The 14998-nt window shown below is 41.8% G+C and overlaps 1 protein-coding gene across 3 annotated transcripts in view; it reads left to right on the top strand.

Moving 5' to 3' along the window:
• Positions 1-14998, top strand: part of ELP1 (elongator acetyltransferase complex subunit 1) — a 59875-nt gene that overhangs the window by 43323 nt on the left and 1554 nt on the right. For 2 of the 3 annotated variants that reach the window (XM_004747763.3, XM_045081664.1), the window contains exons 30-36: positions 3608-3670; positions 4041-4101; positions 5961-6074; positions 6577-6688; positions 8242-8369; positions 8835-8989; positions 11953-12028. In XM_004747763.3, the coding sequence (XP_004747820.1) occupies positions 3608-3670; positions 4041-4101; positions 5961-6074; positions 6577-6688; positions 8242-8369; positions 8835-8989; positions 11953-12028 (709 nt within the window). The remainder of the gene's footprint in view (positions 1-3607; positions 3671-4040; positions 4102-5960; positions 6075-6576; positions 6689-8241; positions 8370-8834; positions 8990-11952; positions 12029-14998) is intronic. The other variant, XM_045081665.1, reaches the window with a different exon arrangement.

The raw sequence follows: 14998 nt of genomic DNA, 5'->3' as shown, positions 1-14998 counted from the left end.
CAGCAAGAGATAGCAAGAGAGGGAATACAAGCAGGGGGAGTGGGTGAGGGAGAAGCAGGCTTCCCTCAGAGAAGAGAGCCCAGTGCAGGCCTCGATCCCAGGACCCTGGGATTGTGACCTGAGCCGAAGGCAGATGCTTAACTGAGCCACCCAGGTGCCCTAGAATAGCTTTAATAAAAAAAAAAAAAGAAAACTTGGGGCACCAGTGTGGCTCAGTGGGTTTAAGCCTCTGCCTTCAGCTCTGCGGCAGGGAGACTGCTTCCTCCTTTCTCTCTGCCTGCCTCTCTGCCTGCTTGTGATCTCTGTCTGTCAAATAAATAAATAAAATATTTAGAAAAAAAAAAAAGAAAAAAAAATGAAAACTTGGCAAGGATGTGGAGAAATAGGAACACTCATACATTGCTGCTGGAAATGTAAAATGGCACAGCCCCTATGGGAAATGGTTTGATGGTTCCTTAAAAAGTTCAACATACGGGGCACCTGGGTGGCTCAGTCAGTTAAGCGTCTGTCATTGGCTCGGGTCATGATCCCGGGGTCCTGGGATTGAGCCCTGCATTGGGCTTCCTGCTCAGTGGGGAGTCTGCTTCTCCCTCTCTCTCTGCCTTTCTCCCTTCTTTTACTCTCTCTGTCTCAAATGAATAAATGAAGTCATAAAATGGAATGTAAAACTGATGGATGCTTTAATTTGAATAAACCTTGAAAACATTGTGCTAAGTGAAATAAACCAGATGTAAAAGGACTAGTATGGCAGGATTCTGCTTCTATGAGGTACCTAGAGTGGTCAGAATCATAGAGACAGGAAGTAGAAAGGTGGTTGCAGAGATTGAGGGAGAGGAACATAGGAAGTTACTGTTTCACAGGTAGAGAGTTAATTTTGTAACGTGAAAAATGTCCCGGAGACGATGGTGGTGATGGTTTCTCAACAATTTGAATTTACTTAATGCCACTCGACATAAAAAAAAATGGTTAAAATGATAAATTTTATGTTATGTGCATTATACTATAATCAGAAAAATTAATTTTAAAAAATGGAACAGAGAACTGATACATAATACAATTTGGATAAATCTTGAAGACATTATGCTAAGTGAAAAAAGCCAAACAGAATGTCACCTGTTGTATGATTTCTTTTTTTTTTTATTAAAGATTTTTATTTATTTATTTGATAGAGATCACAAGTAGTCAGAGAGGCAGACAGAGAGAGGAGGAAGCAGGCTCCCTGCTGAGCAGAGAGCCTGATGTGGGGCTCGATCCCAGGACCCTGAGATCATGACCTGAGCCGAAGGCAGAGGCTTAAACCACTGAGCCACCCAGGCGCCCCTGTTGTATGATTTCTGTTGTATAATATGTCCTGAGTAGGCAAACCCGAAGAAAGGGAACATCAGAGGTTACCAGGGGAGGAATGGAGTGGGAAATGGGGGTGTTTTTTTAATCAGGTGAATTTGAAAAGGTTGGTGGTCACACAGTATTGTGAACACAGTAAATGCCACAAATTATACACTTCAGAGTCCTTGTATGTCATGTGATTGTCATTTTGGTAGAACAGCCATCCCCCCCCCCACACCCTCTTTCTTTCTCTGTGGGTCAAATAGCACATACCCTGCTATGTCCCTTCGTGGACCTATGGTATGGGCCTGTTAGTGGGGCATATGCACTAGGGCCTGGGAAGAAAATGCTTACTTCTATTTAATATTTTTAATTAAAAATAATTTAAAGTAGTATGTATATATTTGTAGATTCTTTAAAATGCTGGAAGTAATAAGAAAACAAAGCATGTCATTCCTACCACTCAAGACTTTCCTAGTCATCCCTTCCATTTTCTAATTCTTCCCGTAGTGCTCTTCGTATGCGTGTGCGCACAACACACACACACACACACACGCGTGCGCGCTCTCCCTCTCTCTTTCTCTGTCTCTCTCGCATGGTTAACCAAAACGAAGTTATACTGTGGTCTTTATAAATTTTCTTTAAGTGTTTATGGTCTTCATCTTTCCAGGTACATACACTTTAATTTATGTAAAAATTAAAATTCTAGTTCCCTCAGTGGTTCCAAATTATTTATAATTTATAGTAGGATGATCCAAAGTAGGTTCCAATTTAGGGTCATGTATTGCATTTTGTATCTTCGTCTCTTAAATCTCTTTTAATCTAATGCATACCCATCCCCACCTTTTTTAATCACCATGACTACTGGAGGAAACCCAGTCAGTTTTTTATGTATCTCACTTTTTTTTTTAAAGATTTATTTATTTATTTGAGAGGGTGGGGAGAGAGAGAGAAAAAGTAGCAGGGAGGTATAGAGGGAGAGAAAGAGAGAATCTTTTTTTTTTTTTTTTTTAAAGATTTTATTTATTTATTTGACAGAGATCACAAGTAGGCAGAGAGGCAGGTAGGGAGGGCGGGAAGCAGGCTCCCCACTGAGCAGAGAGCCCAATGCAGGGCTCGATCCCAGGACCCTGAGATCACGACCTGAGCCGAAGGCAGAGGCTCAACCAATTGAGCCACCCAGGCACCCTGAAAAAGAGTGAATCTTAAGCAGTTTCCATGCTGGATGCAGAGCCTGATGTTGGGCTCGATCTCACAACCCTGAGATCATGACCTGAGTGGAAACCAAAAGTCAGACACTTAACCGACTGAGCCACTCAGGCAACCCACAAAACACATTTTAAAATGGTGAAATCCAGGGGCACCTGGGTGGCATAGTTGGTTAAGTGTCTGATTCTTGGTTTCAGCTCTCTGCATCCCCTTTAAAAAACATAAAATGTGTTTTGTTTCACTTACTTCCAGTTTCACAAACTTCTAGTTATAAAGTAAATAAGTCACGGAGATGAGAAGTACAGCTTGGGGAGCATAGTCAGTAATATTGGAATCACGGTGTGTGGTGACGGATGGGACTGTACTCACCATGGGGAGCGCGGAGTAATGTGTAGAACTGTCAGATTGCTGTGTCGTAAGCCTGAAACCGCTAACATTGTATGTCAACTGTACTTCAGTAGCAAAAAGATAAACACGATTGGTACCTATAGAAATGCTTTGTTTTATATGCCTTATGTGTACATTAAGTAATTACATACTGTAGTACATGCTCAAAAATTTTTACTGGTAAGGCCACAAGCATCAAAAATGTTTGAAGACTTAGGATATGCAGGTGTTTATTACACTCATGTTTATTGCACTCATCTTTCAGTTTCCTGGAGGTTTGAAGTGTTTCAAAATAAAAATTGGAGGGGGGAAAAAGAAAACGAAAAGCAGAAAGAAAAGTTTAAAAGCCTTAAACCTGTCAAATTGAACAGGGTAGTATAGCTGGGGCGGTGGGCATTTCTCTCAAGACCTCACTGGTGGTTTCAATGCTCAGGGACATAGGGAGATGATGCCATGTGTTCTGTGGTTATTTCCAGAATCTATCTTTACCCACCACCCATTGTCTTTTGCATCACTGTTTACTGAGTAGGGACTGGAGGCCAGACCTGATTCTAGGAACTGGGACCATAAGAGGGGGGCTGGCGGGCAAAGAAGGCCACTCCGTAGGCGGTGGCACCATTTATCATGGTGGCATCTGACACGCTTGCCCCGTTCACCTGTTATCTGCCTTGCTGTTTCCGGTCAGGATTATGAAGAAGCTGTGCTCTTATTACTAGAAGGAGCTGCCTGGGAAGAAGCTCTGAGACTGGTAGGAAAACCTTTAAAATCCTCCCTGTGTTAGGTGCTTAGCAGAGTGAGAGTGCAGGGTAGAAAGGTCAGCTGGAATCCCTTGTCTTCGGAGGCTAGCAAAATTAAGTCAAAATAGTTTCGGTTCCTGCTCTAAGGATAAGCAGTATTTTTAAAACCATTTAAAGAATTGATTCTTAATGTTTGGAATTAGTTTTTTTAAATGTGAAATATTACTGGTTTTTACCGAAATGACTTAAATGCTCATTAGCTACCTTGTAGCTTGAAAATAACCTGGTGACCTCCGAAAGTCATCCATTTCCTTCCAGATGTCTTACCTCTACAGTGACATGGCATTTTCCTGCCTAAACCTACTGTCTTTTTCCTTTTAGGTTTACAAATATAACAGACCAGATATAATAGAAACCAACATAAAGCCTTCCATTTTAGAAGGTAAGGGTTGCATCTCGGAATTCTACATTTGGAATTGTAGAGGTGGGGAAGCGCGAGAGAAGGATACTGCCTGTTATTACATCCTTTAATCATAGAGTTGATCAGAGTTTTCCACTGGGTGTAACACTTAATTCTGATTAGAATTTGTAAATATGCTAACTGTCAAATGGTAGTATGTAAAATACTTGAATGTTAAAAATGTGATAAGATACGGTTAAGAATCTTTTTAATTGTAGGGATGCCTAGGCGGCTTAGTCAGTTAAGCATCTGCCTTCAGCTCAGGTCATGATTTCAGGATCCTGGGATTGAGCCCCACCTTGGGCTCCCTGCTCAGCAAGGAGTCTGCTTCTCCCTCTCCCCCCAATGCTTATGTGTACATGCACACACACACACACTCTCTCTCTTTCTCTCTCTCTGTCAAATAAAATCTTTTTTAAAAAATCTATATTTGGGAGTAATTGGTAAACTTGAATATGAACTAGATATTAGATAATACAGTATTCTGTTAGTGGCCAATTTCTTACATATTGTGCTTATGTTAGATAATATCCTTTTTTTTTTTTAAATGATTTATTTATTGGAGAGTTGGGAAAGGAGCAGAGGAGCGGAGCAAGATAGATTCTCTAATCTTAAGCAGACTCCATGCTGAGTGTGAAGTCCAACACGGCTTGATCCCACAACCAATGAGATCATAATACTGTCCTTATTCTTTTTTTTTTTTTTAAAGATTTTATTTATTTGTCAGAGAGAGATCACAAGTCGGCAGAGAGGCAGGCAGAGAGAGAGGAGGGGGGAAGCAGGCTCCTTGCTGAGCAGAGCCCGATGCAGGGCTTGATTCCAGGACTCTGGGATCATGACCTAAGCGGAAGTGCGCAACCCAACCCACTGAGCCACCCAGGTGCCCCAATGCCCTTATTCTTAAGAGAGATGTTCTGAAGTGTTTAAGAAGGAAGGATCATATCTGCAACCTACTCTCAAAAGGTTCCACAAAAATAAAAGTTGTGTATGTGTGTATGGAGAGAAACAGGAAGGAAAATGTTTACAGTTGGTAAATCTAAGTGGAATACATATTTATATATTGAACCAGGTGAGTTTTACCAGTTCTGGAACACTGGGGTGATCACTATGACTCCTTAAAAGCAAAGTGGAAAAGAAAGACATCAGTTTGGCTTACAGAAATTTCCAGCAGTTGGGGTTGGTTTTAAGCTCTGCCTTTTTTAGCACAGTCCACCCTGTGAGTAGGATCAGGCCTTTCTGATGTGTACATGTGCTCACACGCTTACCCAGCCTGCGTCCCCCCTCTCCCATCCTCATTAACACCGTAGGAGAATTCTTTTCATAGCATTCGCTTAGTTACGTTACTGAAAGCATCCATCCTGACCCTCCAGCCGTCCATCTAGCTGTCTCTTGTTTGGATTTTCTCCCCTAATGAGTTCTAGAAAAATGCTGACTCCTCATTTGTATAGGCCTAATACCTATGTTTTGCATAGGCCTAATACCTATGTTTCAGAAACATCTCAGTCACTGTCCTGTTTTTGTTAATAGCTTCCTGTATACTCCTTTTCTTTGCTAGTCTGCTCTTGGGTACCGAGTCTTTTGTTCAGGTGATATTACTAATTTAGTGATAGAGGATGTTCTAGGATGATGTTGATCAACTCTGAAATTTGAAATTTTAATGTGTAGTTCATTCTCCTAAAACAATGTAGGTTAATTCTCATTAAGGAAAAAAAAAATCTTGCTTGGAAAACCTAGTAATCTGTTTCTTTTTTTTAAATTCTTACTCCCTCACTGCCTTACTTGAGTGTTTTTCTCTTTTACTTAAACATCTTGTTCAAAATATTTTCCATCCGCACCCCCAGCCCAGAAGAATTATATGGCACTTCTGGACTCTCAGACAGCCACATTCAATCGCCATAAAAACCGTTTATTGGTGGTTCGAGATCTCAAGGAGCGGGCACAGCAGGTGAATCTGGGTGAGTGTCTACATGAAGACACTGACAGTTGGGCATAGTGGGGACATATCATACTTTGTCTTAGTGGATTATTGTGCCTCCTGCACGGTGATTACTGTGCTGGGGGATGTTTAGGTCCTTCGTGAAACCCCTTGGGGACTGTGTATGGCTGTGTTTGTGTGTGTTGGGGAGGGCTGGGGGCAGGACCAAGCATGAATGGGAAGAGCTCTGCCACACATGCCCTACACCCCCACCAAGCGGAGCAGAACGAGTATCCTCACCTCCAAAGGTTCCTTTGCTTTCAGAAAGAAAAGAAAAGGAAAAATAACTTTGGTACTGGTGTGCTGGTGTATGGTAGTAGTAACTGTATTTAATATTATCTCATTTCACTTTGAGATCGACTTTCTAATAATTTTCACCCATCCTCAGCTATGCCCTGGTGAACTATAGTCCACTTACCCTATTGAAGGTAAAGCTACATCAGCGGGGAGTTTTCATTCTGTATCTGGTTCTTCTTTTCTAGATAATGAGCTGCCCCAGGGCCAAGAGTCAGACCTCTTCTCTGAAACTAGCAGTGTCATGAGTGGCGGTGACACGAGCAGCAGATATTCCCACAGCAACTCCAGGATATCCGCGTATGTATCACATTTACGTAGCACATTGATGCGGCCCTGGGTGTGTGGACAGAGTGCAAGGACGGAGGTCAGTTTCTCATCCGGACAGTTCTCAGGGCCGGGAGTTGGTGTGCAGGGGCTTTCCCCGCATACCTAAGGAATTCGACTTGGTGTTGAAATGTTTTTCTACTGCAGCTTTGTGGACCGTGTGTTTGTCTGTACCCACAAGGCCCCTACGCTGGCACTCAATTTTTATGACATCTGATTTCATTCATTTAACAAATATTAGGTGACCAGATTATGTGGGCACTTAAAAAATTAAAAGTTTATAAAGGAAAACGGTATCAGGCATCTTTAGTTCAAAGTCAGAATTAGGAGAGATTATTAATATAAAATAAGTCATCATGCTTATGCAGTGTAGCATTCAGTCAGAAAACCCATATGCTAGTTGTAGTGGATGTTACCAAAATTTTTAAGGAGATGTGGGTTATAAGAGCTTATAGTCATCCTTGGGAATCATAAAACAATGCAAGACATAGTATATTTAAACTGAATCATGATGGGAGGCCTGGGTGACTCAGTCGGTTAAGTGTCTGCTTTCAGCTTGGGTCATGATCTCAGAGTTCTGGGATTGAGCCCTGCATCAGATTCCCTGTTCAGAAGGAGACTGCTTCTCCCTCTCCCTCTACCTGCTGGTCCCCCTGCTGTGTGTGGATACGCGCACGCGCGTTTTCTCTGTGTCTCTCTGACAAATAGATAAGGTCTTTAAAAAAAAATAGATGAACTGAAAAATAAAAATAGATAAATAAACAAACTGAATTGTGCTTTAGGAATTCAGAATAGAGATTTATGAGGTTATATGGGGTGATCAGAAACTGCAAGAGAGTCATTTAGAAACTGGGCTTTTCAGGGGCTCCTGGGTGGCTCAGTGGGTTAAAGCCTCTGCCTTCTGCTCAGGTCATAATCCCTGGGTCCTGGGATCGAGCCCCGCATTGGGCTCTCTCTGCTCAGCAGGGAGCCTGCCCCCCCTCTCTGCCTACTTGTCATCTTTGTCTTTCAAAGAAATAATTAAAATCTTAAAAAAAAAAAAAAAGAAGCTGGGCTTTTCAGAGCCAGGGCGAGAGTCCCAGACAGGTGGCATAATTAAAGACCTCTGAGCAGGAGAGATGCGGGTGCCATATATATTTTATTATATCCAAATTTCAATGTGCCGTGTCTATGTCTCATTTAAATTTTACTTTAGATTTGTTTTTCATTAGAAAATTTAAGCTGGTGGTTCTGTTGTTCCAGCTCTTATTATCAAAAATATAACCTCTGTATTTTAATTAAAAGTTCAAGGCCAGACACTACTTTTTAGGGTTTTCCTTATTATTTCCTGTCTGTAAGACTTGCCGTTCCCAAATTTATTTTAGCTGTCACTCCCAACACCTCATCACCATTTTCCCCCAAATACACATACCATCTATTGACTCTCTGGGTTCCCAGAAAGTTGGTGGCCAACTGGTACATTTATTTTAATCTGTTCAGTGCAAAGAGAGCCCCTTTTATAACATCTTTCCAATTTCTTCTAACAGGCGATCATCTAAGAATCGCCGCAAAGCAGAGCGGAAGAAGCATAGCCTCAAAGAAGGGAGTCCGCTGGAGGATCTGGCCCTTTTGGAGGCCCTCAGTGAAATTGTACAGAGCACTGAAAAATTGAAAGGTGTGTTCTCAATACTGATGATTCTTGCCCCCCAAAAGGTAAATGGATAGCACAGAGTTTGGCAGATAATTACGATACAGTTTTCCCAACTTGGGGAAAGACAGACTTTTGGCAGGAAGTATCATTTCAGGGCACGTTCCTGACCCACCCTCAGTTGGGAAGCTAAGCCTTCCTCCACTGGGCCCTGCCCAGCCCCACTGGGAGACATTGGTACTGAAGCTGGGGAAAAGGACTATGAAGACACCCTTTCCTGCTAGAGCCCCAGCGTGTTCCTTTTCCTTTTTGTAATAAACAGGTTGAATTATGAATTACTCCAGCATTTGGGGAGACAGAGGAAAATGTGGGAGATGGCAGCTGCAGTGTAATATTAAATATTTTTTTGCTTGGGCAAGAAATTGTGTTACGGATCCTAGCAATGGAGCTGGGGACCCAAGTTAACCCCTTTCTCGAATTTCTTCTCTCTAGAGGAAGTATACCATATTTTAAAGGTGCTCTTTCTCTTTGAGTTTGATGAGCAAGGAAGGGGATTACAGAAGGCCTTTGAAGATACCCTCCAGATGATGGAAAGGTCACTTCCAGAAATTTGGACTCTCACCCACCAGCAGAATTCAGCTACACCTGTAAGTTTTCCTCAGAGACAGAACGTGCATTTTTTAAAGCCATTTCACAGGTTCTTAATGTTCACACGATCTCTTGAAAGTCAAAGCCAGAGTTTTCCTTGTTCTTAAAAACGTGATATACCATAGTTACATTATCCTAGGCTTATTTTTATGCTGTCACTAAGAAGATTTTCTACTTGAGTACGCCTTGCCTAGGGTTAAGTTTGCTTTTGTTTCTCCTTTCCACGTGAAACAGCTGCTGTGGAGAAGATGGGCAAGTTCAACTGTTGCCCCAGCCTTCAGGGAGATTAGAGTAGGGGAAAGAGGGAGACAGGGCCAGAGTTGGCCTCTCACCTCCCTGCGCAGACTTTGGATCATATCGGTGTTTTTTTAAAGTAACCCAGACATGGGCCTCTGGGTGGCTCTGTCAGTTAAGCGTCTGACTTTTGATTTCGGCTCAGGTCATGATCTCAGAGGCATGGTATGGAAGTCATGGTATGGAAGTCATGGTATGGAAGCACGGTCTGCGTGATACCCTCTCCCTCCCTCTGCTCTGCCCCTTCTTCACTCACACGTGCTGTTTCTCTCTCTCTCTCTCTTCTCTCAAATAAATAAAATCTTTAACAACAACAAAAAAGTAAACCAGACAGTTGCTTTCCCTATTGTTTTATGGATTATCTGACTTGTTGCTTCTACTCTTGTTACAAGGAGCTTTGCCGCTCATGTTTAAGGCAGTTTTGTCCTGTCGAGAATTCTGATGTTTTGTCATCTATTTATTGTGTGAACTTTGCTCAGTCTCTCACACCTCAGGCCTGTTGTTAAGAGTTCCTGTTTTGATTTAGAAGGGCTGGTGTGTCAGGTACGCTTAAGGAAAAGAACCACAGCTATTATTTTAACAGAAAGAATTTAATATAGGGAACTGGTGGAACAAGTATTGGACAACTGAGAAAGCAAAAGGAGAACACAGAGAAGGAGCGCTGAGTTGGTGACTGAGAGGGAACAAGGAGGAGTTCAGGTTTACTGTAGTTCAGAAGCGTGGAGGGGGGTCCCTGCTGCGCCGGTTCTTGACCCTCTGAGAAGGGGTGCCAGCTAGCTGGTGCTGATACTTCTGAGGGGGCACGATGGCTCTAAGTGTAGAGAAATAAGGAAACTGAAATGAATGGCTACTATGAGGGTTAAGAACTATTGAGTGAAAGCAAACAGCAGCCTTGTCCTCTTCTTCTGGTGTCTGCTATGGGCAGAGCATAACGAGGCAGCTGACAAAGGGCAGAATGTTTTCTCAGGTTCCCAGTCCCAGCATCACAGGCTGGGACCACAACCCACAGAGAAGGGTTTGGAGCCTGGAGAGAGACTGGTTTTGAACTCCTTGATTAGAAACACATAAGCTTTACTGGGGCCTTGATTTCCTCATTTACAAATGGGGCTCTACTTCCCTATATGCTTCTCTGGAATGTTCTGAAGGTTAGATAAGAGGGTAGATGTGGGCACATTTAGCATACCTTGAAAGTAAAAGTTGAGAATCAGCACCCTACAAATACTTGAATTTACTAAAATAGGTATTTCATAGAAGAAATGTGATCATCTTCGAAACTGTAGTGGTTTTGAAGCTTAGCAATTTATACTACTGCTTCATGCTCTCCCCTACCCTCTTCCAGTCAGATCATAGTAATTTAAAAAAAAAAAAAACTTTTTATATGTTTTTTAATTTTTAATGTTTTTTAATTTAAATTTTACTTAATCTACAGTGCCGTACTGGCTTCTGGAGTAGAACTTTGTGATTCATCACTTAAATAATTTACCCAGTGCTCATAACAAGTGTCCCCTTTAATCCCCATCCCCCATCTAGCCCATCCCCCACCCCCGTCTCTCCATCAACCCTCAGTTTGCTCTTTATCATAAGTCTCTTATGGCTTATTACCTGCTCCTTTTTTCTTTTCTCCCTTCCCATATATTTATCTGTTTTCTTTCCTAAATTCTATATATGGGTGAGATCATATGGTATTTGTCTTTCTCTAACTGACTTATTTCGCTTAGCATAATACACTTTAGCTCTACCCATGTTATTGCAGATGGCAAGATTTCATTCTTTTTGATGGCTGAAGATCATATTAATTTCCGAGACACCAACTTTAACAGTCTTCTGGGGAAAATGACCAGAAAATCATGAGTTTGCTTTGGTTGGTGAATTATGGTAATGGCACAGGTGCAGGTTCCCCTGAGTCATGTGAAAGTGCTTTGAGGAGGACATTGCTGCTGAGAAGGTGTCCCCAAGGGTATGCACGCTGAGCCAAGTGAAGACAAAGCAGAGGGCCTGGCATGTGCCCCCCTGAGCCTTACACAAACACGGAATTCCTGTGAGGAGTCTGGTTTTACCTTGAACACGTGTGCACAGTTTGCATTCTACTCCCTGATACATGCACGTATTGGGGGTTTTTTTTTGTTTTGTTTTGTTTTGTTTTTTAAGATTTTATTTATTTGACAGAGAGAGAGATCACAAGCAGGCAGAGACGCAGGCAGAGGGGGAGGGGGAAGCAGGCTCCCTGCTGAGCAGAGAGCCAGAGCCAGATGCGGGGCATGATCCCAGGACCCTGAGATCATGACCTGAGCCGAAGGCAGAGGCTTAACCCACTGAGCCACGTATTTGTTTTATATCAAAATTCCCACAGATCTTTTGAAGGCATTTTGATGCTCTGTGTGTTCTATAACCTCTTGTACTCCTCCCCTTAGGGTATGGCTTATATTCCTTAAGATTTTCCTTTTTTTATTTTCCCCTGATCATTACCTTGTCTTCTGGAAGAAAGGAGATTTGGAGGTCTGAATTGAGACTGGAACACCTGGCAAAGTAAAAACCACAAAGGAGAAGAGAATTACTGTGCTTGATAATTTGAAATGACTTGCTATTTACTGCTGGTAGAAACTTGGCCTTTGGTATGTGCGGTCATCAGAAGTGTAAAATAATCTTTGCTGATCTGTTTTCTACTTAGGTTCTAGGTCCTGATTCTACTGCAAACAGTATCATGGCTTCTTATCAACAACAGAAGACTTCAGTTCCTGTTCTTGGTTAGTATTGTTTTCTCTTCAAATTGTCACAGTATTTGGCAGAAGGAATATCTTTCTCTTTGTGTCGAGAAAGTCATTGGAGTCAGGAAAGATCAGGTATTGACAACAATTTTCCCTGAATTTTATGAGTATATCTGTAATAAAATTGACTTAGTGCTTCTAGTTTTGGGAACCAGAGGGGTGGGGAGCCCAACATGACATTAAATGTATAAATTTTTAAAAGATCATCTGACATACACTTGTCCATACAGGCACACCATAGTTGAAGTTTGAGTCCAAACAATACAATTTATATATATATTTTAAGGATTCTCCCAAGTCATCATTTTTGGTTCTTGGCAGTTATGCGCTGCATCTTGGGGGCATTTTCATAACCATCTTCAGGATTGACAATATAATTTGAAAGCAAATCCAAAGAATGTTAGCATTTTACTTGCATTTCCTATTTAAGTTTACCGAAAATGTTTCATTTTTTATTTGTTGGCAGGGGAGATGATTCCTGATTAGATTGTGTAGCCCTTATATTTTAAAGCCCCAAAGGCTCTTTTTAAATTTAGTTAGAAACTTTTTTTTTAAAGATTTTATTTATTTATTTGACAGAGAGAGGGAGAGAGATCACAAGTAGGCAGAGAGGCAGGCAGAGAGAGAGGAAGGGAAGCAGGCTCCCTGCTGAACAGAGAGCCCGATGCGGGGCTCGATCCCAGGACCCTGAGACCATGACCTGAGCCAAAGGCAGAGGCTTAACCCACTGAGCTACCCAGGCGCCCCTAGTTAGAAACTTTTGACAGATCAATTTGGTGCTTGAGTATTTACCCTTTAGGTGGATCAATCAAGCATACCAGCCTCTTAGCTTTCAAAAGTTAGTGGTATGTTCTGAAATAATTGGGAGTCTTTACTACTGTAACTTGGATTTTCCACAATTTTTTTTTCCTTTAAATACTGTGCTATACTAGCTTTCTGATGACATTTGAAGTAGCCGTGGGTGTTTACACTAAATTTGAAGTTGAACAGTTAATGTTGCTACCAGGAACAAATGAGCTATTTCTTATCCAGCTTATGTCACGTATTGGAACAGTAGCTGCTGTATTCCTAGCTCCCCTTCTTCCTGAAGGCTGACAAGCTGCTTTTGCTATCAGCCCCAACGTATACTTAGTTCTGAGATGCTAAGAATACATCTTGGACCAAGGCAGCTTGGTCATTGCTCAGTTTGTACTCCACAATCCAGCTGTGATTTCTGCCCCATTTTCCTCACTACTGGCCTGATGCTGACCTTCACATGGAGTCTAGTCACACCTTTGCTTCAAGTATCCTGGTGGCTTTATCGAAGAGCACTTTCATTTTCCAGCTGAGCTTTAGAGATGCTATTTGAGGCTCCTCATTATCTGAGTACATAAGTATTATCAATGTCCTTGTGGTTACAAGATGGCATAGGGAAAGAGAGGTTCTCATAATCTAAAAATAGGCAGATGAACTACTGACAAAGTCCCAAGCACTGTTCTGCAACTGCTCCTCCCTAGCCAAAGGAGGAGTTAAGTATGCTCACACGGCCTGCGAGTGGGGTCCGTGGTTTGATAGGCATTCTCTCTGTTTCATGTTCCATGTTTACATTGCAGTATTGTGCAGATCTGTTGTAAGTCTTGCAAAAATGTAGGGTTTTATAAAATGGATTTAAGTATTTCAAGAGAAGTGCTTGAATCATCATAGCTGAGTTGGGCTTGTTATCATTGATAACAAAGTAACTGCTTCAAGTGGGAATGATTTCGACTAACAAAAGAGTAAGAAGAGCCCTTGGAATAATTGATAAGACCTTCAAAGTATTTTTGCAAAAATAACCCTTACACTGTGAAATTCAGACATGGAAAGGTGAAGGATGTCATGTTTTGTTGTCGTAACAGTTTGTCCGCACAGCTCTTTCCTGCTAAAAAGTCAGTGCTTGGTATTCTTAGTTCAATGTAGATATCAAAATTGTGCTTATGTCTAAATTTTTAATAAGAATATTTCCATAACTTCTTAAATATTTACTTATTTATTTATTTATTTGAGAGAGAGCACAAGCCAGGGGATAGAGGCAGAGGGAGAAGCAGACACCCACTGAGCAGGGAGCCTGATGCAGGGTTCGATCCCAGGATTCTGGGATCATGGCCTGAGCCAAAGGCAGACATTTACCTGACTAGGTGCCCCTTAACTTCTTTTTTTTAAAAAAAGATCATCGGGCGCCTGGGTGGCTTAAGTGGGTTAAGCCTCTGCCTTTAGCTTGGGTCATGATGCCAGGGTCTTGGGATTGAGCCCCACATCGGACTCTCTGCTCAGCAGGGAGCCTGCTTCCCCCTCTCTGTGGGTTAAGCCTCTGCCTTTAGCTTGGGTCATGATGCCAGGGTCTTGGGATTGAGCCCCACATCGGGCTCTCTGCTCAGCAGGGAGCCTGCTTCCCCCTCTCTGTGGGTTAAGCCTCTGCCTTTAGCTTGGGTCATGATGCCAGAGTCTTGGGATTGAGCCCCACATCGGGCTCTCTGCTCAGCAGGGAGCCTGCTTCCCCCTCTCTCTCTCTGCCTGCTTCTCTGCCTATTTGTGGTCTCTGTCTGTCAAAAAAATAAAATCTTTAAGAAAAAAAGATGTTTAAAAAAAGATCATCTCGTTTATTTTTATTTAAATTCAATTAATTAATATGTAGTATATTATTAGTTTCAGAGGTAGAGCTCAGTGGTTCATCAGTCTTTTAAATACCCCCGTAATGTCATGAGCACTGGGTATTCTATAAGATCATCTCATTTAAAGTTTAATCACCATTTCACGCAAGTTGGTGGGCCTTGCTAATAATGAATTTTCAGTATCAGTGTCCATATATAAGGAAAACTTCCTATGGTCTTTTTGTCTATCTAACTTTTTGTTTGTTGGAGCAGAAAGCACTAATGGTGTGTGAAATTATAAAACTGATGAGGTTAATGGTGAAAATCTGGATTGTACAGAAAA

This window comes from Mustela putorius, unplaced genomic scaffold, assembly GCF_011764305.1.
Source record: "Mustela putorius furo isolate JIRA1106 unplaced genomic scaffold, ASM1176430v1.1 tig00000580_pilon_pilon_pilon, whole genome shotgun sequence".
NCBI classification, from domain to species: Eukaryota; Metazoa; Chordata; class Mammalia; order Carnivora; family Mustelidae; genus Mustela; species Mustela putorius.
The sequence above is the reverse complement of the archived record's forward strand: the minus strand, read 5'-3'. Positions and strand labels throughout refer to the sequence as shown.